General features: G+C 45.6%; 1 protein-coding gene across 2 annotated transcripts in view; it reads left to right on the top strand.

Annotated features, from left to right (window-relative positions):
- Window positions 1-16,296, top strand: part of Clic6 (chloride intracellular channel 6) — a 38,601-nt gene extending 22,305 nt beyond the window's left edge. For both annotated transcript variants that reach the window (XM_070030634.1, XM_070030633.1), the window contains exons 2-6: window positions 4,892-5,001; window positions 5,376-5,501; window positions 6,194-6,300; window positions 7,459-7,640; window positions 13,858-16,296. In XM_070030634.1, coding sequence (XP_069886735.1) covers window positions 4,946-5,001; window positions 5,376-5,501; window positions 6,194-6,300; window positions 7,459-7,640; window positions 13,858-14,019 — 633 coding nt within the window. In that variant the 5' untranslated portion in view covers window positions 4,892-4,945 and the 3' untranslated portion in view covers window positions 14,020-16,296. The remainder of the gene's footprint in view (window positions 1-4,891; window positions 5,002-5,375; window positions 5,502-6,193; window positions 6,301-7,458; window positions 7,641-13,857) is intronic.
- The last annotated feature ends 4,644 nt before the right edge of the window (window positions 16,297-20,940 follow it).

A 20,940-nucleotide genomic window follows, 5' to 3' on the forward strand; every position in this document is an offset into this window, starting at 1 on the left:
GAATGAAAAAAGGCAAAAAGAAAAGGAAAGAAGAGAAGAAAAGAAAGAAAGGTTGTTGGAGTCTTTGTTCCTCTTAAAGAGAGAGCTCTGGGATTCAGGAAATGGCAAGAAAACACAGATTTGAGTTGGAGAGTGTTGGAGCGGGGAGCTGGGCGGAGTCACCGGGTGGTTCTCCAATTGCCGGCTCCTTCCAGACACAGAGCTCATTGTCAAGGTGAGCTTGATCAGGACCAGGGGGGGTCTCCGCAGGGATTTGCCACACTCAAAAGGAGCCATGGCAGGCTTCCAAAGGCTAGAGAGGCAGGGGGAAGACAAACGAACAATTGCCAGGCTCTACCAGACCCTATTCTAGACTTTACTGTGCTTAGGTGCAGCTATTATAAAAATAAGAGGTTTAAATTGCAGGACAAGTCAGGACCAGCCCAACGGTGTGGCTCTGGGTCCCTAGGTTCCTTCTCCCTCTCCCTTCTGTGCCTGGCTTGACTGTCCACAGAGCTGCAGCAGGCGGGGATGTGCTGTCGGCCAATGGGCCACATTCCCAGGCAGCCAGCCCTGGGTCTCCCATACATAGCCCAGCCCTGCCTTCGCCCTTGCTCAAGGCCAGCAGGGATGCTGTGTGACCTCTAGGCTGGAATGGCCCCCGGGGGGTGAGGCTGGGTGATACTTTGGGATTCATCTATAACAGAGAGCTTTATAAAGGCCACCTTGGGGACTTCTCACACCCTTCCCACTATAGGCAGACAGACAAATAGATGCCAGCTGGAGACAGAGAGAAGTCTGGACGGAGGATGTGTAGAAGCTAGGCTCAGAGCATAGGAGACTCTAAATTCAGTGCTCTGGCTTTATTGGTGTCTTTATTATTATGATTATTTTTAACAAATGAAGCTCAGTCACCATCTCCATGCTTATTCTGCTATTTATGAATTAGAAAGCTGTGTAAATCTTCTTGTCTCCCCATGGGTCAGGCTCAAACATGGCTAGCACTAGCGTACCATCTTGGCTATTGCTTGACATTAGGTTAGGGCTGTGTTTCCCAAACTGTGGCCCTGACCACCTGTTCTATCATATTGGGGAAGTTGTAATTAAAAAATTCAAATTCCTGGGCCTCATCTGAGACCCCTCTGAATCCAACTGTGTTAAAAAAGACACTTCTGGATTGAGATAAACTTTATATTTGACCAAACACGTGAATCTTAAGAACTCATCAGTTGAATATACCCAAGAAGCCATGTCCCAGTACAGAATATCTCTTCCACCTAGAAAGGGTCCTTCCTGACATTTCTAGGTCTTTCCCTTTTGTCTGGTATTCTTCTGACTGGTGTTCACATACATGTTTCCCTGAGTTTGAGCACCTACATTGAGTTGTGCTGGGACTCTGTTGACTCTGTCTCTCCACATTGTGTGTGTGTGTGTGTGTGTGTGTGTGTGTGTATGTAATGCATTCACACTGTTGTTTCAATTGTAGTTGATTCTTTTTCACTGTGGTGTAGTATTTCAAGGTGTGAACACAACACATTCGGCGGTGATGATGTCTGGGTTGTTTTCAGGTTCAGCCTTCCATTCTAAAGCTGTGAAGAAGCTTTGCTTAAATGTGTCTTAGTGCACATATTTCTGTAGGAAGTAGCATTTCTGCATCGTCGGGTAAAGGGATGCTTAGCTTTGGCAGAGAACTGCTGGATTTCCAGAGTGGTTGCCTGAATTTGAGCTCTTGTTCACACTGGGTGTTGTCAAACCTGTTCGCCATTCTGGTGGGTCTGTGGTAGTGTCTCGTTGTGGTTTCCGTTGCATTGTCTCGTTGGCTAATAAAGCTTTCTATTGGCCACTTGATTTCCTTTGGGGTGGGGAGTTAGCTCACTGGTAGAGCCCTGGTCTAGCATTTGTGAGGCCCTGCGTTTGATTTCCAGTATAATAACAACAATAAGAAAATAGCTTTCCTTTTCTATGAAGGAGTTTATCAGGTCTCTTAAAACACGGTTGTCTGTCATTTATCCTCTAAGTCTGTCAGAATGTCCTCTAGCGAGTGGTCTTTTGTCCTACAGGGGGCTCCCTTCAGGTCACAGAAGTCAGGGTCACCTCCAGGAAACTCTTGGCTCAATTTTCTTTTTCTTTAATTGTGAAAATACTGTACAGAGGGGTTACAATTACATGGGCAAGGTAATGACTCATTTCTTATCAAGCATTGTTGCCTCCTCCTTTTTTCCCCTTCCCATCCCTTCCCATCCCCACACCTGTTTCTCCCCCCCCCCCCCCCCCCCGCTAAAGTTGTTAAGTTCGTTTTTCAACATAACGTCTTGTACATCTCATTGTTGCAATGGGTCCACCTGTATCCCTATTTAAACGATTTGTTTTTTCCCTTCCCCTCCACAAATTATACCAACATCAAATACAGTGAAAGCAGGGGTTATACTGTGGGACTATGGGGGAGAAACATACAAAGCAACAAAAAAATCATCTTATAAATATGTTAGAGGGGCTGGGAAGGTGGCTCAGTGGTAGAGTGCTTGCCTTGCATGCCTGAGGCCCTGGGTTCGATTCCTCAGCACTACATAAGCAAAAAGAAAAAAGCTGGGAGTGGTGCTGTGGCTCAAGTGGTAGAGCGCTAGCCTTGAGCTGAAGAGCTGAGGGACAGCGCCCAGACTTCAGGCCCCACGACCAGATGCCCCTCCCCCCCAAAAAATATGTTAGAAACATTTGAGTCCTTATCTTGGGGTTCATTTTACCTAACATTAACTTATCTGACCTTTTTCTGCTTGTCACAGACATATACTAGTTATTGCAAATAAGGGAAACCATGGGACCTATGTTTCTTTGGGCCTGGCTTACTTTACTTAATATAATTTTTTCCAAGTCTTTCCATTTCCTAACAAATGGGGCAATGTCATTCTTTCTGATGGAGGCATAGAATTCCATTGTGTATACATACCACTTTTCCTTGATCCATTCATCTACTGAGGGGCATCTGGGTTGGTTCCATATCTTAGCTGTGGTAAATAATGCTGTAATAAACATAGTTGTGCTGGTAGCTTTAGTGTGGTCTTGTTTGTGATCATTTGGGTAAATGCCCAAAAGTGGGATTGCTGGGTCCTAGGGCAGCTCTATGTGGAGTCTTTTGAGGAACCTCCATACTGCTTTCCAAAGTGGTTGAACAAGTTTTCACTGTTTTCTTGAGCCACGTTTTTTTTCTTTTCTTCACTCTCTGCCTTGCATTCCTCCACCGTTCTGAATCTTCTCAACTTTCTTCACTTTCTTCCATCTTTGTGGACTTCGTGGCTTGCACGTGGCGGTGCTCACGTGCCCTTAGTGTGGTTGTGTTACAGGAAACCTGAGGATGTGTATCAGTCTATTTCCCGTGTTGGTCACAAAATACCTGAGACTGAGCAGCATACAAAGAAAAGAGGTCCATTGAACCCAGGGTTCTGTGTGCGTCTCCCGGGGACCGAGACACAGGGCAGGAGTTCATATAGAGATCTCGTGGTGACACAGGGAGGCAGCGGTGGGAAGGGCCTGGCCTTGTTCTTTTACACCTTGCTCTTATGAGCTCACTTCCTGACGCCAACACTAATTCTTCTGAAGGCTGCCACCTCAGTAACTTAACACCATCTACTAGGTTCCACCTCTTAAAGGGCCCGCACCACCTCTCAATGCCATGTCACTGGGCAATAGGCTTCTGCCTCCAGAACTTCTGCGTGACACACTCACCTAAAGCATAGCAGGATGTTAGGGGCATGTGTAAGCCACCTTTCAGCAGCATGAGAGTAGCCATGCCAAAGACTCATGGGATAGCAAAGATGGAATAGGAAGAAAATTTTCTGAGCTGCCTTGGTTAGAATTGGAGCCAGCATTTGTTTGACTTGGGGTTACGAAGCTCCACAGGAAGCTCTCTTATGTCCCCAACACCTCTCTCTCTCCTCTTCTTCTTTTTTCTCCTGTTGGTACTAGGACTTGCACTCAGGGCCCAAATGTTGTCCCTTTGCTTTATTGCTCAAAGCTAGTGCTCTATCCCTTGAGCCACAGCTCCAGTTTTGGCTTCTTGCTAGTTCGTTATAGACAAGAATCTCATGAACTTTCCTGCCTCAGTTGGCTACGATCCTCAGATCTGAGCTTCCTGAGTAGCTAGGCATGAGCCGCTGACACCCGGCTTGTCTTTCTACTCTACCACAAACCCAAAGAAGATTGCTGTGTTCAGTGAGTTGTTCTCTGTGTCTGCATTTGGGTTATGAGAGGACATGAACTGCTTTGAGGGATTTCGGAAGCAATTATTTTGCATGGAAGCCAGCTGTGTAGTAATCTACACGTATTCCTCGTCACTCCTTTGCGAATCAGAGGAGGGGAATAGAATTTCTCATGTCCAGTTTATGTCATCCAAAACATACATCCTGTACATGGCACGAGATGGTGTGTCAGTGCACAAGTCAGGCAAGGTGTTTTTAAACACGATCATTTTGGATGGGGGGCCTTGCTGCCTGTCTCAGATCTGAAGATGGAAAGAAAGAAGTTGTTCTTTTTTTTGCCTTTGGAAAAGAGAAGAGTTCCTGCTTTCTGTTCTTTCTTTCTGTGAACTTGTACTCCAAGGCCCAACATGACTGGAAGTGGTAGGTGACAGGGAAGGAAGAAAAGCCTGTGTGCATTGCACTCTGTGTGTGTGTGTGTGTGTGTGTGTGTGTGTACATGTACACATGTGTATATGTGGACGTGTGAGTGCTCTCGCTCTCCCCACACCCACCCACAACTTGGCACAGACCCGAGTTGCATGGTCTCGGCAGGCTATTTATGATTTTATGACCATTCATAAAAATTCACACTGGCTGTGCGTGCACACTGTGGTATCTGGCACGGATAGCTCATGGAGAGACTGGCTCAGATAAAGATCTTTTTTTGTTCCCATCTGCAGGCTGGCTATGACGGGGAGAGTATCGGAAACTGTCCATTCTCACAGCGTCTCTTTATGATCCTCTGGCTCAAAGGTGTGATATTCAATGTGACAACTGTGGATCTGAAGAGGTAAGACAAGGGTGTGCGAGCCATCCAAGTAGCTTGCCCTGAATTTTCCCACGCGCATGGCTCACACACACATACACACATGTGCACGCGCAAGTCAGGACCCATGGTAAGATGGGCATGTCAATTGTAGGAGCCTGAAGTGTAGTCCGGATGGGGGCTGAATGGATGGACTGTGAAGTTGGAGGCCCTGGCCCCTGCTGTCCCCGTGACGGGCCAGCTGAGGACCTCCCTGAAGTCCATCCCAACACCATTGCTGGATATGCCACCAGGAAAACTGATTTTCTCGAGGCTCTCAATTTCCAGACTGGGGAGGATATAGCTAGACCTTGGCAGTCAATGCAAATCCTGAAGGACTGCTATTCCTTTCTACTCAGGAAACCCGCAGACCTGCAGAATCTGGCTCCCGGCACAAACCCTCCTTTTATGACTTTTGATGGTGAAGTCCAGACAGATGTGAATAAGATTGAAGAATTCTTAGAGGAGAAGTTAGCTCCCCCGAGGTAGGCTGATAAAACCAGCGCGAACAGACCGTTGCAAAGCTCTTGTCTGTGTGTGGCGTGGTTCACTGTGGCTGTGGGACATCATCCTTTCATTATCTCATGGTCTGACACAGGAAAAACCAAGCAGATTAGATGCCATCAGTTCCAGTGGCCTGGGTTTAGTGACTGCACCCACATCTGGTGGAGGTGGAGGGGGTGGGATATTAGGAGGTGATGAGCCGTCCAGGGTGTGTGTGTGTGTGTGTGTGTGTGTGTGTGTGTGTGTGTGTGTGTGTGTGTGTGTGTGTGTGTGTGTGTGTGTGTGTATGTGTGTGTGTGTGTGTGTGTGTGTGTGTGTGTGTGTGTGGCCATTCTCAGGTGCTTTATGGGGGAGGTAAGGAGTTAGTGCTAGGATTCAGGGCCATGGAGTTTTGGGCTAGAAGAAATGTTTTAGTCCATTCCCTTCATTCAGCTAGCTAGGGAGCTTAGACCAGCCATGATTGTCCCGGGACTGATGATTGTCAGGAAAAAACAAATCTTTGGCCCTAATGTGGTTCTCCCATATTGAGCCTCTACCCAACTTTGGAGATGAAGATTGGATAAACAAAGGGACTCTCTCCGTTTCGTATCCACCCACAGAAAGAGATTTCTCTTTGCGTTATTCTAACTCCAACATGACTTTTCTGTGATCCTCCAATTTTGAACTTTTCAAGGTACCCTAAACTGGGAACTCAACACCCTGAATCTAACTCTGCTGGAAATGATGTATTTGCCAAATTCTCAGCATTTATTAAAAACACCAAGAAGGACACAAACGACAGTGAGTACCTCTGCTCTTCCTGTTCTCTCTCTCTACGTGGCCTCTATGGCAGCACATACAATCCTAGGAACTCACACGGATTTTAGAGAGAGTCATGATAGGAGTCTGGAAATATGGGAAGAATGTAGCTTTAAAAAATTGTGCCCGTACTGGAACTTGAACTCAGAGCCTGGGCACTGTCCCTTAGCCTTTTTTTTTTTGTCGGTCATGGGGCTTGAACTCTGGGCCTGGGCACTGTCCCTAGGCTCTTCAGCTCAAGGCTAGTGCTCTACCACTTGAGCCACAGCACCACTTCCAGTTTCCTGGTAGTTTGTTGGAGATAAGAGTCTCATAGCCTTTCCTGCCTGAGCTGGCTTTGAACAGTGATCCTCAGATCTCAGCCTCCTGAGTATCCCTTAGCTTTTTTTCACTCAAGTCTGGTGCTCTATCACTTGAGTCACAGCTCCACTTCCTGCATCTTTGGTAGTTAGTTAGAGATAAAAGTCTCATGGACTTTCCTGCTCAGATCTCAGCTTCCTGAGAAGATAGGATTATAGAGGTGAACCAATATTATCCAGCTATATTTCCAGAGTCATGGACTCTGCACATGACTTCAAAGACATTGAGGTGGTCTGGGAATTGGGAAGCAGAAATTGGCATTATTAGGGTAAAATAAACACCTTCAAGGTGTTTGTCACTGCTTAAATGTTACTTTGGCCAGCGCTTACCTTGTCACAGCCTTTTCACACTTCTTTTTTTATGTGTGTGTGCCAGTACTGGGGCTTGAAATCATGGGCCTGGGCATTACCCCTTAGCTTTTTCACTTAAGACAAGCACACTATTACTTGAGCCACAGCTTCACTTCTGTATATATAGCACAATAATTCTCCGGGGTGGAACGAGTCCTTATTCAGGCATCTACAGCCATGTTCTTTCTTTCTGACACCAATTGTTGGCTGGCCAGTTCTCAGGAAGGATCTCAAGCTCTCTCCATCCTCGTTAGAGATAACTGATGTGAGGGTGGAGGCATGGCTCAGTGGGTAGAGTGCCAGCCAGCGAGTGAAAGCATCAGGTACCTATTTCAAGTCTCAATCTCAGACCTAAAAAAAAAAAAGGGAAAAAGTAAGTGACATGAACCTACATGGCCTAGCATAGCAATTTCTTGCCTTTTTGTTTGAGTTTATGAAAAGAACCTGTTACGGGCCCTGAAGAAGCTGGATAATTACTTGAACAGCCCTTTGCCAGATGAAATAGATGCCCAGAGCGCCGAAGATGTTGCTGTTTCTGGAAGGAAGTTTCTGGATGGGAACGAGCTCACACTGGCAGACTGCAACCTCTTACCCAAGCTCCACATTATTAAGGTTTGTCTTTCCTCCTGACATCTGTGCTGACTGCATGAATGAGGCTTTGTGTGACTTTGTTTTCACTTGTCCTTGGGCCAAACATTGAAACAACCTGCAATGTGAATTTGAATGACAAACTAGCTCATTTCTGTTTGAGGCAGTCAAATGCCAACCTTCATGGGAGGATGGGCTCCAGAGGTTCCCCTGAAGTAGTGTGACCTTGACCCCTGTCCTTCTGCCCCCACTGCTCTTCCAAACTGCTTAGCCTGCCGTCCACAGCCTGAGGTTATATGAAAGCGATGATCCGAGGAATGTAGGACTGGCTTGGCATTTCACACTTGAGGCTGGGAGGTGATGTGTTGTTAATAATAGTAGGAGAAGCTAAGGATCTTTAGCTTTTTCTAGATAGGTCAAAGGAGAGTTCTATTGGCTCTTCATATTGACTCTCAAGCCAGGTGCTGGTGGCTCAAGCCTGTGATCCTAGTTACCCAGGAGGCTGAGATCTGAGGATTGAAGTTGGAAGCCAGCCTCAGCAGATTATTATTTCCAATTAACTAGCCAAAGTCAAAAGTGTGGTCACGTGGTAGAGTACCAACCCTGAATGAAAAAGCTAAAGGATGGTGCCCAGGGACAAGCTTTAATACTAGTATTCAAACTCAAAGACAACCCCAAACCCTCAGCAGCTAAAAGCAGCAGACATCTCCTCGGCGTGGCCTCTGTCTTCCTGGATAGCGGATGACTCCAAGAGAATCACGAGTCACATACTGTCAGGGATGAGAGACTTCTTGGACCAGTAGTTCTCCAGTGTGAGCTTAAGAATCCCTACCGTACAGTATTAATCGCTACTTACTTAGCACTCTTTATAAGAAGGGTGTGGAGAGGGTGGTGGTGATGGCTCACTCCTATAATCCTACCTACTCAGGAAGCTGAGATATGAGGATCCTGGTTCAAAGCCAGCCCAGGCAGACAAATCCAAGAGACTCCTGTCTCCAGTTAACCAGCAAAAAACCCAGAAGCGGAGGTGTGGTTCAAGCAGTATAGTGCTAGTCTTGAATGAAAAAGTCAAGAGACAACATGAGGCTCAGAGTTAAAGCCACAATGTCAGCACAAAAAGGGAAGAGGGAAGTTATTTTACATGTCAAGGGAAGGGAGAAACTTCAAAGTGAGATAAAGCAGTCCAGAATTCCAGTGTGAGACCAAGAAGCAAAAATTTCAAAGCCATTTAGTACTCAAGATCCCAAACTGCTTAATGACCTTCCAGGATAGGGTAATTCTGAAAGGAAATGAGGCTCAGTCTGAGGGAATTATGGTAAAAGACAAGAGAGTGAGGGGATTTATAATTAATGCCCCTTCCTGAAACCCAGTAGCAACCACATAAAAATAGAGTATTAGCATCATTTTTTATGAAACTGCAAAAGAATGACATCACCAACCCGAAGGGACAGGAACTGCACCAGAGTGCACTGGCCCAGGGCTGAGTCTCGTGTCTCCATATTTTTAGCAAAGTTCAGCATCCCCAAAAAGGATGTGATCCACTGTTTCATGATAAAAATCCCTCAAGACCCAAGTCAGACTCCGGTGACTGAGGGCCAGATAGGAGGCAGAGTACATCTCTGCAGAAATCACCTCTAAGTTGAGATTTCTGCGGAGGCTGAATTGAAGGAGGGCTGTGAAGATTCACCATCTGTACAGTTTTATCACCTCTCATCCAAAGGAACAGCGCGAAGGGGAAATGGAGCAGGAGAAGAGAAGAGAGGTGGCCTTTTGTTTGGTGGATGCTAAGCAGAGAAAAGAAATAGGCTCCCAACAGGTCAAGACTGTAAATTGTCCAACCTTTTCAGCCATGGGGGCCTCAGGTTTCATCTGTGAGTTTAATAGTGGAGGACCTCCAATGGTATCACTAATAGTGTGTGTGTGTGTGTGTGTGTGTGTGTGTGTGCGCGCGCATTCATGTGCGTGTGTGCATGTGGATGCCATACTAGGGCTTGATACTCAGGACATCTGACTTCCGTTTGGCTTTTTCCATTCAAGGCTCTCACTCAACCACTTGAGCCACAGCTCTCCTTCCGTCTTCTCACTGGTTAATTGGAGATAAGAGTCTTACGGACTTTGTTGCTGGCTTTGAACCACAATTCTAAGATCTCAGCCTCTTGTGTAGTTAGAATTAACAGGCATGAGCCACAGGCACGCAGAATCTCACACCAATCTTTACCCTAACCCTAATGTAATGGGATCCCAACTCTAATATATCTCTGGAGAAGAGTGGATAGTATTTGCTGAGTGTGTGCTTGAGCATGAGCTTTCAGGCTTCTCTGCTGCCCCCTCTTTGTCCTCATTTTCTACATTGTTTTAAAGCTTCAGTATATTGGCCTCATTAAAAGACAACTGCAAATCCAAGGAGGACTTCTGTGGGACTAGAGCTAATGAAAGAGAGGAGGAGGGAAAATGGCAAGGAAAAAAAACCAACAAAAAGGGCAGATGAAAAAAATATATATAATGAAGATTTGGTCCAGCAAATTCAAGAGTGTTCCAAGATTTTCTGTTTGCTCAAGAAATGAGAGAATCAGCCTTTTGCATTTTTCTTTTTGTTTTCAATTTCTATTTTTTTAATTATCTTTGAGTAGTTGTACAAAGGGCCTGCCATTCAACACGTCAGTTGATGAGCGCCGTGCCTCTTGACCAGTACCACCCCTTCCACTATTCTCCCCATCCCTCTTGAGATTTTCACAAACACATTGGCATTTTAGCAATTCGTTTTCCATTGCTATCATGAAAGACCCGAGGCTAGGTATTATGTAAAGAAGAGATCCGAGCTGCTTTGGCTCGTGGTGTTAGAGGTGTGTGGCCTGGTGCAGGTGTTCACAGCGCTGGTGAGGACCTCCGGGAAGGAGGCCGCGCTCTGCTGCGGACATGTGAGGGACGACCACATAGTGAGACAGGACACCACAGAGGGAAGAGGGCTGGGCTTGCTCGCTTGTGACAACCCCATTGCAAGTACTCACCAGGCTCTCACGCATCCTCCCTCAGTCTCCTCTGAGAGCACCACCCCAACGACCCCCTACTAGGTCAGAAGTTCCACTGCCTCCCATGTTGTCCCACTCAGTCCCAGACTTCTAGCACTTTACCTTCGAGGGATGTACTCACACCGTGTCCTTGCTGTGGAGAGGGTGGACGGGAGGGGAGAGACTGGAGTCTGCAGGCCGGGGTGGGGGGAGGGCTTTGGGGCTCAGCCTTTGGGGCCTGGTTAGTGCACAGAGAATGTGCTGCTATCAGTGGGTTTTATATAGGGTAAGTTAATGATTGACAGGGAGCCAGCAGGAGGGAAGTTGGGGGTGACAGCTTCGTGGGTATGGGCTCTGGAAGGAGACAGTTAGTGGAAGAGATCACCCAACATTATGAATGCCTGAGTTGTACTAAATGTTACTCCTTAACATGGCTTATCATTTTATGACAATAAAGAAATTATAAGGGAAAAGAAAAAAAATGTTGTCTACATGTAGCAGCTAGCTAGGTAATAATAATCATAATAGCAACAACAATAATAATGATAATGATTATGATCATTATAATAATAAAATAGTAAATCTATCTACATGGGGAAGAAATTCAGACAGACATCAGGTGTCTTCCTCACATTAAAAATAAAAAATAGTGATTTAACATCTGGAGAGAGTTAAAGGAAAGGCTGTATGATGTATAATGCAAGGATTTTATATCCCTGAAATTTGTAATTTCCACCTGGACTCCTAATCTTACTAAAATAAGCATTCTTAAGCTTTTAAAAATTGCTCTATAATGAAATAATAAAATGATAATCAAAATAAGAATCTTGAAACAAGACAGGAACTTGCTAGTTCACAAGTGTAATTCTACCTATGTAGGAGGCTGAGATCTGAGGATTGTTGTTTGTAGCCAGCTTGGGCAGACAAGTCCATAAGATTTGGTCTCCAAACTAATTCTCAAAAATCTGAACTGGAAGATGGCCCAAGTGTTAGATCATCTGGTGAGCAAGTGAAGCAGAGCTAACATGGGGCCCTGAGTTCAAACTCTTTCCCCAGAAAAAGGGGAAAAAATTCTAGGAACAGAGAAGATGTGTTGACAAAAAGACAGGGGATAAGCAATGATTTAAATCTAAACAAGGATGATGGCCCATCAACAGGGACAGGGACACCACAGAGTCACAATGTAGTAAAGCTGAATGCTGTTATAGTCACTGGAAGGGAGATGAGAGAGAAGAAATGTTAAGATATACAAACTGATTAACCTCATTTGTTGCCATGAGAAGTCAGAGTTGATATATCAAGAAATGAAGAATTCTATTTATTTACTAATTAAAGTATTAGGGGGTGAACTCAAAGCACATTACCACTTGAGCCATGTTCTCAAAGAGAATTCCTATAATTCAGTGTGTTAAAGGAAACCATTGAAACAGATAAACTAAATTCTTCTAAGTTATCAGAAGGTTTCCCACACACGAATGCATGCTTACACTTAGAAAGGCACAAAGGTATTGTGTATTAAAAAATATTAAAGCAAGATGCTATTCATAAAAGGCATAGACTTTTCAGATTTACCCTGAAGAGAAACGGAAACAAGACAAGGGAAGTAGAATTCTTAACAAGCCCATCGATACGTTTGAATTGAAGCAAGAGAGGCTAAACCATTTTAGAGGCTTTCTAAAAGTCATTTGGTCCTAATTTGCTGTCACATTGTATCGATGGCTGCTGATCTCCAATTACAAAGAAATAAGCGCTGAAGATCTAATTTGTGGTGAATTCCATGGTGACTTGGCTTAGACATTGAAGTCATAGGAGATTGGAGATGACAAGGCAGAAATCCCTGGTCTGCATTGCATATTGGATTGTTGAATTCTCCCAGCCCAGATTCCTATCTGCTGCTCGGTCCACCAAGGCCTCAGAACACAGCCTCATCTAGCAACTGGATCTTTGTAGATGCTTTTAGTGAAGATAAAGTCAGGTTGGAGTTGGCCTGACCTGTAGGCTCCAATAAGGCTGATACCCTTGCAGTGAGACAGAGACATGTATACAGGGAGAAAGGCATGGGAAACTGGAGTTATGACAAGAAGCTGGGAGATGGATCCAAGACAGATCCTTTCCTAGAACCTGCTGTGAGAGCAGGACTCTACCTTAGTCTTGATTTTGGACTTCTGGCTTTCAGGACTATGAGCAAATATATTTTCTTGTTCTAAACTACCTGGTGATTGGTATTTTGTTAGAACAGCCCCACCAAACAGATACATTGGTCACTGTTACACACTGCCCTTTGTGATGAATTCCCTCCCTGGACCTCTCCACCCAAGGAAACACCTTACCCTGCTGCATTTCTCATGATGTTCACTGTGAATTAGCCTTTCTTTGCAAGCACTGTTTCCATGATAATGAGGAATATGCTGTTCTGCTTGTGCATTGGACCTCTGCACATGGCAGGCCCACAATCAAAGGTTCTGCTCAGGAGCAGAATGATGGACATCTGTCTGAATAACATGCACAATACTTGGGATTGCAACAAGAAGAGTAAAGGATGGGCACTCTAAGCCAGGGCCTGGCGGCTCAAGCCTGTAATCCTAGCTACTAAGAAGGCTGAGATCTGAGGATTATGGTTCCAAGCCAGACCAGGCAGGAAAGTTTGTGAGACTCTCATCTCCACGTAACCACCAAAAAGCCAGCAGTAGAACTGTGGCTCCAGTTGTACAACAACAAAAAGCTAAGGAAATACACTCAGATCCTGAGTTCAAGCCCTAGACTTGGCAAACATACATATATACACATAAACACACACACATACACATGCATGCTCACATGCGCATGCACGCATGCACACATACACACACACACACACACACACACACACAAGACAAGAATGGGTACTTTATGGTGATCTTGGCATAATTCAAGCCAAGATCTATCATGAATCTTTAGTGATGGAATACATGGAAAGGTAACTGCAATAAACAAGGAGAAATTCACTGAATTTGGACCATCCCAAGGATGGTCTGTGGCCTTGGGCAGGACCACACGGAGCTGCTGCTCTGAGTCCAGGACCATGTTACCTTCTCCCCAAGATGCCCTGATAAAAGTCACACACCACTGCGGGCAGCCCACATGATGTGTTGTGACCTCAGGGGCTGGTTAAGAGCCTCAGAAGAATGGACGGTCTGATTTGATCAAGGATGGTGGACTTTCCCCTTTACTGATCATTTCCTCTTTGTTTGCAGATTGTGGCCAAGAAATACAGAGATTTTGAATTCCCTTCTGAAATGACTGGCGTCTGGAGATACTTGAACAATGCTTATGCTAGAGATGAGTTCACTAATACCTGTCCAGCAGACCAGGAGATTGAACATGCGTATTCAGATGTTGCAAAAAGAATGAAGTGAAGCTGGCTGCCCTTTCTATTCATTTCTCATTGAGTGAGCTAGACTTCAAAAAGAGTGTTGGATGCATTTCTCCCAGTGACTCCTTTTGTAAAATAATGCCAATGGTGTGACCCACAGGTCACTACCCCATGACATATGGCCTTTTCTATCTAGCATGACATCACTTCTTACACACACACAGGTGTCCAGTGTGTGTTCACTTATAACTGGCACACACCGACATCATAATAGCTGATATTTAGGGCATATGTTTTGCAGTTAAAGTTTCAAAGCAAATTGGCTTTCAGTTCAAGTCCCTTAATTTTTTCGAATTTAATGTTTCTTTGTGTGTGTGTGTGTGTGTGTGTGTGTGTGTGTGTGTGTGTGTGTGTATGTGTGTGTGCCAGTCCTGGGGCTTGAACTCAGTGCTTGGGCACTGTCTCTGAGCCTCTCTGTACTCAAACTTAGTGCTCTACCACTTGAACCACAGTGATACATCCAGCTTTTTCTGAATAGTTCATTGGAGATTAGAGTCTCATAGACTGTTCTGCCCAGGTGGACTTTGAACCACAGTCTTAAGATCTCAGCCTCTAGAGAAGCCAGAATTATAGGCTTGAGCCACTGGTACCAGGCTCAGATTTAGTTGTTGTTGTTTGGTACTTTTTGTAATCAGATACTGTCTACTTTATCCTCTTAAATATTCAATTGTTTTCAACTGTTTTTATAATTATAAAATGACACTGATTTTTAATACTTTAAAAACAGTATCAAAGTGTATAAAGAAGAAGGAAGAAAAAGCTGTACCTAACTAAGCATTTTTCATTCTACTTGATAATGCATTGGTGACCATCTCCTGAATCTTCAAAAACAGGACGAATCTCCTGAGCTCCTGAGAGCTCCACACAGACACACACACACACACACACACACACACACACACACACACACACACACACACACACAGGTTTCATTTACTTACAGCCTTGTGTTTGTGTAAAGGATTGGTGAGAGGACTGCATAGTATATTGAAAATTATCATAGAAGACACAAACACAAAGGTTTGGGCCTGAAAAGGGAGAGAGGGGATGTTGGTTTGGCTGTAGAGAAGTGGCAGACAGCGGACTGTGTGGAGCCAGCAGGGTCAGCAGGGGCGAGGGTGTCTGAACCCCAGGCTGCCTTGTTCCTGGCTCTACGATGATGCTCCCTCTGACTCCAGTACAGGCCTGGGTGGTAGAGGAGAGCACGCATCTGTGCCGTTGGTTCCAGCTTCTTGTCTGATACTCTCTGCTGCCCCCACCCCTCTCAAGGGGACTGTGCCTTCGAGAAGGAGGACTCTTCAGGTTAGCTCAACCCAGAATCTCACCCTCCCCTCACACACTGAAATGGGAACCAAGCCTCCCTCATGGCTGCTCTCGCTAAGACCCGCCATGGCCTCCCTTCCAGGCAGCTGATGTGGTGGTGGCTGGCGCAGCCATTGCTGCTGCTGTGCCCTTTATCTCTCACTCTGAGGTCAGGCAGGGAAAACCCGAAGCCATTACATTCCAGATTAAAACCAAGGGAGTCCCACCCTCTTGGGCAGTTCTGGTAAATGGTCCAGTTAGAGAGGAAGTGGGAATGACTGACTCAGAATGGTTCAGGTCTATCTGTATTTTCCTCCTCCATTCACCCTAGTACCCCTGTCCCCCCACAACTTAGCTTTGTGTGGGGGTGAGCAACTAGCTTCTAGCCCCAGCAAGGGAGAAAGAGTGTGAGGCTGCGTAGATATCTACAAGTTTCAAAGGTTTGTTTCTTGACAGTCCCATGCATGCTAGAGAAAATGCATCTTGAGGAGCTGGCCGTGGTGTATGATGGATGCTTTTATAAAATGCGTATTCTCCATACATCTGCACTATCGGTGACCTATTTGAAAGAGAGTCGAATGCGTGGATAGCCGCACTCCTGGGATTTGGTGGCCACGTTCGTGTTTTTTCCTTGATCACAGGATGCTGGGCTTGTGTCCAAGATGTTTGTCATCCATGCGTGTTTGTCACTATTGTGAGAATTATTTAATATCTCTTTAGGAGTCTGATTTTTTGGGGGGTATTTCAGATGTGCATATATTGTATTTGTTCAGAATAACCTTCTCAATTGCTTTTCTCTTCTCTTGAAGATTTTTAATTTAGTTTTACAATGTTACATTTGAACTTGGTAAATGAGTAGACTCCCAGACCTTACTAGAGATGCCTTTGTACTTTCAGATGTTGAGATGATCATACACTGTGTGCCTTAAACATTAAACAGATTATAAAATCTTTGAAATGGAACCTATCTCTTTAATTAAAAAAATCTTTTCATTCACTTTTAGATGTAAAGAAATAAAATGAATGCTGGGGGCTCATGCTCATAATCCTAGCTACTTAGGAGGCTGAGATCAGAGGATCAAAACTAGAAGACAATCCAGGTGCAAAGGTTTACAAAACTGTCTCCAAAGTAATGAACGTAAAAAATGCCAGACTCAAGGCATGGTTCAATTTGTAGAGTGCCAGTCATGAATCAAACAAGCTAAGCCAACAGGAGGTACTGAGTTCAAGCCCAGGTCCCAGCACAAAAAAGAAAGAGAAAATAGAATGAAGTTTATGGGCTTCTTTTTAAATTATGTGAGCTAGAGATGATCCCTATTTGAATCATGAATCACAAAGCTATTTACCGGGGCCTGAAAGAAGCCTAGCGCCCTGTCTCTGGGCAGATGACTAAGATGGAGGCCTTCTAGACTGTTCCACCTGTACATGTGGTTGGTTGTAGAAAAGCAGAATTGGGCAGAGAAGCCTTCCCCAGCCTTGCTGCTTGTCCCCATCCCTGCCCCCACCCTACTCTTCCTCTCTCCTTTTATGTGGTGGGGGGTGGTGGTGGTGGAGGCTAACAGAACAGCCTCAAAATGCTTTGAGTTTGAACTCAGGACTTCACCTTTGCTAGATAGGTATGTACCATTGAGCTCCAACTTCAACCTTTCTTTGTACTGATTACTTACTTATTTATCTATTTTTGTTGGTCACAGGGCTTGAACTCAAGGCTTGGGCGCTGTCCCTGAGCCTTTGCACTCAAGGCAAGCGCTCACCACTTGGAGCCACAGTGCCACTTCCGGGTTTCTGGTGGTTAATTGGAGATAAGAGTCAAAGACTTTCCTACCTGCAAAGAAGTGGGATCTTCGGATCTCAGCCTTCTGAGGAGCTAGGATTCCAGGCGTGAGCCAGCGGTGCCCGCCTTGGGCTGGTTATTGTTGAGATGGAGTCTCCCTTCCTGACTGGGTCCACACCTGTGCTGTGCTTCTCCTATTTTATACTTCCCGCCAGGCACAGCTACTGGTTGAGATGAGAATCTTGTGAACTATTTGCCCAGATTGTCTTCTAAACTCAGTCCTCCCTCTCTCTACCTTCTGAATAGTTACGTATGATCCCCTAGGGCTCAGCTTATAGCACATGGTTTTGGAAGTATAACTTATGTGTTCCCCAGACGTAAGCACAGAACATAAATGTGGATGGAGACTGACTTCCTTTTTGGAGGCTGGGGCCGGTGGTGTGAAGGGGTCTCAGGACTACAGGGTTCCATTCTTGCTCATAGTCACTCAAGAGGCCTGATAAAGGCTCAGTGTGGTGATTCATGCCTGGAATCCCAGATTGCTTAGGAGGTGGAAATAAGGAGGATTGTGGTTAGAGGCCAGCTTAGACAGAAGTTAGTGAGACTCCATCTTAACCAGAAAGTCAGCCGTGATGGTGTGTGTCTGTGACCTCAGCTACGCAAGAGACACAGGTAAGAGGGTCATTGTTCATGATGGCTTCTGACTAACACCAAACAGGGCTTTAGGCATGACTCAAGTGGTAAAACACCTGCATAGTCCATGAGCCCCTGAGTTCAAGCCACAGTACCACCACAAAAGAAGAGTTAGAAACAACAACAACATCTATCCTATAGCAGCAGGCTAGAAAAAAATGTAAGAACATCAGGGGTTATACATTGTGGGGATAGAGTGAAGTTAGCCAGAGAAAGGACTTCTAGTAAGTATAAACCACAAGAAGCAATAGATAATTTCTAGCCATCAGGTCTCTAGGAATTGAACATTTCACCCCTCTCCCCAACAGATACACCGTGTGTGTGTGTGTGTGTGTGTGTGTGTGTGTGTGTGTGTGTGTGTGCGCACACACAAATGTATGTGCTCACAATCCTGTCACACGCACACAAGCACACTTACACATACATGTGTGCACACACGTGTGGTGGTGCTCAGGCTTCCTCTCAGCGCCAGGCAGTAGTGACTCACAACTCACTCTTCACAACATGCCATTTCAGTCCTCACTTCTGGGGGTTCACAATTAGCTTTTGGAAGACATTTTTAAATCATTTCCCCTCCCTTTTAAAAAACGCATAAGCCTAACCCCTTTTTATTTTGCAATTGTAAGAACCATCTATGCATCGTTCTAAGCATGCACAAAACCTTGCAGACATCGCAGGGCTCCTCCTGGGTGTTTTCCTCACATTGCAGAAGGACTACTTTTTACATAGGGTGGTTTCCTTCTGAACTCTGGCATACAGCTGAAAATCCTGGCTTTCTGTGTTTCCAACTTTCAGGGAATAGCCGCTTTATCAGGCTCTTGGTGGCAAAGGAAGGGACAGCACTGGCTCCCAGGGCCTGGGGGGCACAGAGCCTTCTCTGTTGGCTCTGTTGGCCTGAGGACCCAGGAGAGAGAGCACCTGCCCCGGTAGCCTGGTTTGCCTTCAGCAAGTTCCACCCAAGCCTCTGGCAATCCTTGCCTAGCATCAGACATTCAGTCAGTGAGAAGCTGAAGTTGCCATTTCCTACCCACAAACCAATGGGGGTGTTTGGGTCAAGTCATGGTGGAGAGGCTGCCCATGTCGGGGGAGGAAGCCATTTGTTCATTTGGACTTTTAGGGGGACGACCACACACAGTATGTCCTCCAGACATCTTCCTACTCCTGGGGCCCCTGCCTATTTCAGCCGCACTAACCAACCTTCATTTTAAGATGGCATCTCCATTCCTGGCGCTTCCTCTGGTCCCTTCTGTTGTTGGTTCCAGGTGTCCTGCCTGGAGGACTGTGACTAGCCATGTCTGAACGAGGCTCATAGCAGTTTCCTGGCCTCTATCCTACTGTGAATCTGTCTGTCCAGGTGGATGACACCTGTACACCTAAGTCCCTTCCTGAGTCTCTGAACTCCTACATCCACAACTACCACCTGCCAGAGCCTCGTAAAACCTTCCCAATCTTTTGGATTCCCACAGGATCTAAATGAACCTGAGAATAATACCAGGTCCCGGGAGAGCACAGGCCCTGCTCTATTCAAATGTTCCTTGGTTTTTGAATAACCTGAAGGGTTGTTTTTTTTTTTAAAGATTTGTCTTCTTATTTACTTTCATTTCTCTTTCTGGTAGTGAATGCTAATAAATTAAACATGTTACTGGCTCCTTCCTGAAAAGTTTTTTTTTTTTTTTTTTTTTTTTAATAATGGTGTTTAAGAAACCAAATCACAATCAACAACAAAATTCCCAGCAGGCATTGGGTCTTAAGTCTGGCCTTGCGCCTGACTTTACTTATTGAGCCTTTTTCTTCTCATCAGGGTGATGGAAATACCTCACAATCATGTCAAAGATGGTATAGTTAGTTCTCTGTAAAATCTGCAATGTAGCTGGGTGCATGCAGATGGATATTTCTGGCAATTACTCTTCTTATTGGATAACCCTCTTTAAAAGAAAAAAGGTTGTGAAAATACTCAGAGCTTGAATTGACAAGCTTATAGAAGTTTGAACCCTTTGCATAGGGCTGGGAAGAATTACACTCTGAATTCCAGACTTCCTATGACAAATGTTCTCTGGGCGATGGTAGTTCTGTTCCTACGTCCATTCATGGTCTAAATGTACGGAGCTGGTCTAGCTGTGTGTCATGTGCACCAAATAGAATGGCTCCACGGTGGACCACCAGCCTAGCTAGGCGTTCTTCTCATTTATCTTGGAGTCACTGTTTTCAGTTGGAAACGGGAAAGTACTTAAACTCACGTGAACCCTCTTCCGGAAGCAATTTCTCTAGGCTCTCCTGGGTCAGTGCCTCCTCTGGCCACTAGGTGGCACTTTCTGCCGTATCCTGAAGCCTGGCAGCCTCACTTGACCCTCCTCTCATCCAGATGACAGAACTCAAAGCACTTCTTGGAATGACTGCACTGCCCCATGAGGCCACAGGCTCACAACGTCACAGCCTGGCCCTCTAGGTGTCAGAGAGACCTTTCAGAATCAGAGAAGAGAGGCATGAAACGACCCCCCCAGGCCGGAGCCCAGCTTCAGAGTTAAAAGCCAAGTTCAAGTGTTGTCTTGTCCTTTGCGATGTGCTAACCGGGTCTGTGCAGGAGACTGCAACCTGGTCCTGAGGCATTCTGTGTTGTCATGCAGATGCCAAGGGCAAGAAGCTCCCTTCAGGCGAAGGTGAACACCAGGCAGTCTTCACGTCCTCCCTCCCCCCGCCCCCCATGCATTGTCTGTTTACCAACACAGACAAGGGTGTTGGGGGGTGGGGAGCCCTGCCTGGGGACTCCAGAGCTGGGCCGAGCTGCCATGTGGGGCCAGCTCATCGTCCCAAGTTTCTTTTTTGTGGCTCCTTTCTGATCCTTGAAAGGCCAACTTCCCGAAGGGTTCCTTGGCACAGAAAGTTGTCCTGGAGCCTCTCTTCTCATCGAAGGCGGCTTCAGCACAACCCCTCAGAAATGTGGGTCGAGGAAGCTTCATCCACGGTCTCCCACTCAGAAAATGAACTACAGGAGTAATTCATTTAACCCAGGTTCTTGACCTCTTGAGTTTTAAATGGGTCACAGGCTGAGGTGTGGACAATGCCCGGGTCACCTGACCCACCCTCTCCCCAACTTCTGTGCTCCCATATTTGCCGCTAAGAGAGAAAATGGTTTGT

This window comes from Dipodomys merriami, unplaced genomic scaffold, assembly GCF_024711535.1.
Source record: "Dipodomys merriami isolate MVZ:Mamm:240054 unplaced genomic scaffold, mDipMer1.0.p SCAF_2, whole genome shotgun sequence".
Taxonomy (NCBI): domain Eukaryota; kingdom Metazoa; phylum Chordata; class Mammalia; order Rodentia; family Heteromyidae; genus Dipodomys; species Dipodomys merriami.